Genomic DNA, 4,373 nt, shown 5'->3' on the forward strand with positions numbered 1-4,373 from the left:
ACTAGGATTTTGCTCAGAGTGCCATGGCAGTGGCTAGCATGCATGCCCCCAACCCAGAGATAATGGGTTCAAGGATCATTGTGGGCGTATGTGAGCTTGGGCAAGACACTTTCAACCCAGTGCTCACTTATCGGTTAACAAAACAGTGATTCAGCAAAAAAACAAACACTTACTCATAAAATTGCATATTGCGCCAAAATGAAAACTGTACATATCAAACTAAGAATGCTTAAAAAATCCTATTATTCACTGCAGGACAAGCATGAATTTGTGAAGCTATTTCTCAGCCATGGAGCAGATATTTCAAAAATTTTCAATCCTGAAATTATTCTGTCATTATACCGGAACAAGAAAATGTTAAAAAATGCTCTGTTTTTAAATTTGTTGAAGCCGCGGGCTGATGATGATGAAAATGAATACGTTGATGTTACACATGACAAAATTGAACGGTTAGTTAACAAAAAATTGAATTTTTTTTATTTAAAATATATAAATATATATATATACCAACATTTTTTGGATATAAAAATGAAAGTAAAGAAAATTTAAAAAATAAAAATATCTGATAATTTTTTAAACTTTTTTTGTGGCACTATTATAGTACTTCTCCCTGTAAAATGATTAAAATTGTGGTAATAAAACTTTAACATATTTTTCAGGGCCTTGAGGTCTTTAATGGGTGATGTTTATTCTTATTCTGATGAGGTAATTTTAATATTTGGCTAATTTTTTTAAAAGAGAAAGAAATCATAGACCATCTTACTCTAATCCAATACCTATAAACATAACAGCTCAATACTCAATGATTCACTATTATAATGCATTGCCGTTACTACATTAACGTATTTTTCTCCATTTTTTTTATCAGAATGAACAAGAACCACTCAAGGAATTGTTCCAGTTGTGCATATTGCTCAATAGACGGGAAATGTCATTCGTTTTATGGGAAGTTATGAAAGAAAAATTATCAGCAGCAATTTCTGCGACCAGGATATTAAAATCTCTTTCTAAAAGGACAGAAATAAAAGAATATGTAAGTGTTTTTTATTTTAAATTTATAAATATATATTCTTTCAAAAAGATTTCTTTGTACTTTTGGCTAAGTATTCAAAAAACACGCGCAAAGTTAGTTGATGTATAAGTGATAACTTGTAAGTGGGCACAAGGTGTATGGAAAACAACACCCAGGTTATAAAAACTGTCGTGAGGATAAAGCAGGTTGCATTCATTTCTGTTTGACAACTATGATTGTAATACATTTTAACAATGTCACTCCAGATTTTGTTATAAAAATTAAGAAATGTGACACCTCTGTTTCTTTATCAAAATTTTAAAATGCATATGCTGTATATATATATTACAGAAAGAAGAACTACTTGAGCACGCTGATGAGTACGAAACGAGATCAATTGGAATTTTATCCCAATGTTATTTTGATGATGAGGAAAAGACGGGAAATTTATTAATTAGAAGATTAAAACAATGGGGAGGCCTTACTTCACTTCAGATCGCTGTGGACGCAAAAAATCGGGTGAGTTGCGATTGGTTATAAATCGACGTTACTTCATTATATTATTATAATGTATGTGCATGTGCAAAGAGCTCTGCTGTATTTTATAACTATATATGTATATTGTATATATTGTTTTTATTGATGGAAGCAGTTTTTTGGCCTGTTGTAATTACATAAATGAATGTATCTTATTTATCCCCGCTTGGCTGGGTAATGATAGTTGTTATAACACTAGTAGTAGTATCGTTGGCAGATGTGTTCTCACTTAACAGCAATTGCTCCAACCCAGTGGTCACTAATGGGTTGTCCAAATAACCAAATTGTCAGCTATATATTAAAAAAATACCCGAAAATATGTGGTCGTAACCAGGCACAAGGTGGATGGAACATGTTATAACCACTGTCGATGTCCTGCAAACCAAGAATAAAACACAGTTACATTTCCTACTTAGTGTGACAGATTTCTAAACCCTACCTTTCTTGTTACAGAGTTTTGTAAGCCACCCTGCAGTACAAGCATTGCTTAGTAAAATATGGATGGGACCAATGAAAGAAAATACAAACAATTTGAGAATAATACTTTCTGCTATACTTTTCCCACTCATGTTTTTGATAATTTCTTTTCGTGAAATACCTGATCAAAGTACCTCAGGTTTGGTATATGTGTGTGAATTGTACAATAACAGTCTAGGACTGGCACTTTTTAATTATTGCATGAAAGGCAATGAAAGTCATATAACACTAGTGTTCTGTTTTAGAAAATGATGATTTAGAATCTGTCAACTCAGAAGTTCCAAACAATGAATTGCTCAAGAAAGATAACAAAGGTTTTGAACTGTTTAAAATTTCTATATAAATTTTAATGTATTCATATCGGTTGGATCCTACTGTGAGGCATGCTATGGTGGCATATTACCCCAACATCCATGCTGCTATAACCTATTAGTTACTACTTGGTTGAAGCAATGTCCTTAAGTATCTTGCCCAAGGGCACTGGACACATATGACTATCAGTGTCGAGCAATAAACCCTGTAGTATTCAGTTATGATACCATCACCAAACCAAGACACAGCCCTGTATGTTAAGTTTATCAGAATGACACAAAATACAATAACACAATATATCTTTAGGAAAAACGAAATCAACATGGCGTCGGAAACTCGTGCAGTTCTATCGCGCCCCAGTGGTCACATTCTGGCTTCACGTACTTTCCTACCTGGTAACTTACAATCTTTTACACATAACTTATTTTATACAAAATTAAGGATTGGATACATAGCCAACAATTGGTTAGGGCAGTGACTATGAACAACTAAAAGCTTGCCACACTGTAAGACCCCTGTCACATAAAATAAAACACTTTTTATGCATTTGTATTTCTACATTTTAAATTATCAAACTTTATATTTTTGAAATTTTGTTTTCATTTCAGGTGTACTTGCTTCTATTTGCTTATGTTATTCTTTTCAACTTTTACCCTCAACCTGCTACGGATGTTTCGCTGAGCAATATATCGGTGCAAGAGTTTGTGTTATGGGCGTGGGTGTGCGTCTTAGTGGTGGATGAAGTATATGAGGTAAGACATTATATTATGTTATAGGTTGGGGTAAGATGATACGTATAGTTGGTTGAGGTAAGATGGTTTGTATGGTAGGTCGGGCAAGATGTTCCGTTCAGTGAGTTGGGGTAACATGGAACATATGGTGCGTTGCGGTAAGCCCATATAGCAGTTGAGATAAGATGATCTTTGTTTTGTTTGCATGTGGTGATTGTGCTTGTTTTATTTGTAGGTGTTGCAAAGAGACAGCAAACACATAATGGGGAAAATAAGCAGCTGGTTTGCCGATCCTTGGAATAAACTTGATGTGGTCGCTATTGCCTTGTTTTTTATTGGGATTGGACTAAGGTAAGCTATATAGTAGGATGGGGAGATGGGACACCTTTTTGTTAGTGATTGTGTGTTAATGTATTTTTTCTCAGTATTTCTGACAGTTTGGACAACTAGTGACCACTGGGTTGAATAAATTATGCAAATTTTTCAGTAAATTTTCTCCGCTTTCTTTTTATCAATATTTTGTACGTTTTTAAACACTTTTTATAATTTTGTTTTATTTTCTAAGGTTCCAAACAGAAGTAGAAGCGTCACGCACATTACTTGCAATTTCCTTCATGGTTTATTGCTGGAGAATATTGAACATATTTCTAGTTCATGAAGCTCTTGGACCAAAACTAATTATGGTTGGAAAAATGGTAAGATGCTGGAAAAAAACAGAAGTAAATAAGTAATGTGTTACTTACAAGATATTAAGCATAGATATATAACTAAGCTTTGAAAACCATATATTCTAAATATTGAAAAACAGTTTTAAAAAAAACTTTAAAATGATAAAAAATCTTTTAAAGCTGTTATAATTCCCTGAACAGTTTTGCGAAACTTAAACATTTTTATTTTTAAAATTTTTTCTTTGCGTTTTACAGATAAAGGACATGCTGTTCTTCTTGTTCATTTTAATCATATTCCTGGTTTCATATGGAGTTGCAAGTCAAGCTATTTTGTATCCAAACGAAACAAATTTCGGAACCGCCATAGTTGGTGTATTGAGCAAACCATACTGGCAAATTTATGGCGAATTATTTTTATCGGAAATCCACTACGACCCAAGTAAGCGTATTATGTTCGTCACTGCATTGTGGGCATATAGGTTCTTGGGCAAGACACTTACAACGATGTCTGAAGTCTTTAAAAACACCCCAAAAAATCAAAGATCATCTTTACGATGACATAATATGTGGTACCACATAAGCCGGCACGCTTGTATAAAACATACAGTTGTTTTTCGCCAAGTTACATTTATTCAT

The 4,373-nt window shown here is 33.4% G+C and overlaps 2 protein-coding genes across 4 annotated transcripts in view; one reads left to right on the forward strand and one right to left on the reverse strand.

Annotated features, from left to right (window-relative positions):
- Window positions 1-4,373, reverse strand: part of LOC100179742 (biotin--protein ligase) — an 11,981-nt gene that overhangs the window by 4,279 nt on the left and 3,329 nt on the right. The gene's annotated exons all lie outside the window — the stretch shown is intronic.
- LOC100182201 (transient receptor potential cation channel subfamily M member 2-like) overlaps window positions 184-4,373 on the forward strand; it is a 23,362-nt gene continuing 19,172 nt past the window's right edge. The window contains exons 1-7 of the mRNA XM_026836787.1: window positions 184-449; window positions 660-705; window positions 869-1,033; window positions 1,364-1,531; window positions 2,003-2,165; window positions 2,272-2,340; window positions 2,645-2,733. Of these exons, the coding sequence (XP_026692588.1) occupies window positions 199-449; window positions 660-705; window positions 869-1,033; window positions 1,364-1,531; window positions 2,003-2,165; window positions 2,272-2,340; window positions 2,645-2,733 (951 nt within the window). The 5' untranslated portion in view covers window positions 184-198. The remainder of the gene's footprint in view (window positions 450-659; window positions 706-868; window positions 1,034-1,363; window positions 1,532-2,002; window positions 2,166-2,271; window positions 2,341-2,644; window positions 2,734-4,373) is intronic.

This window comes from Ciona intestinalis, chromosome 11 (genome assembly GCF_000224145.3).
Source record: "Ciona intestinalis chromosome 11, KH, whole genome shotgun sequence".
In the NCBI taxonomy this organism is placed as follows: Eukaryota; Metazoa; Chordata; class Ascidiacea; order Phlebobranchia; family Cionidae; genus Ciona; species Ciona intestinalis.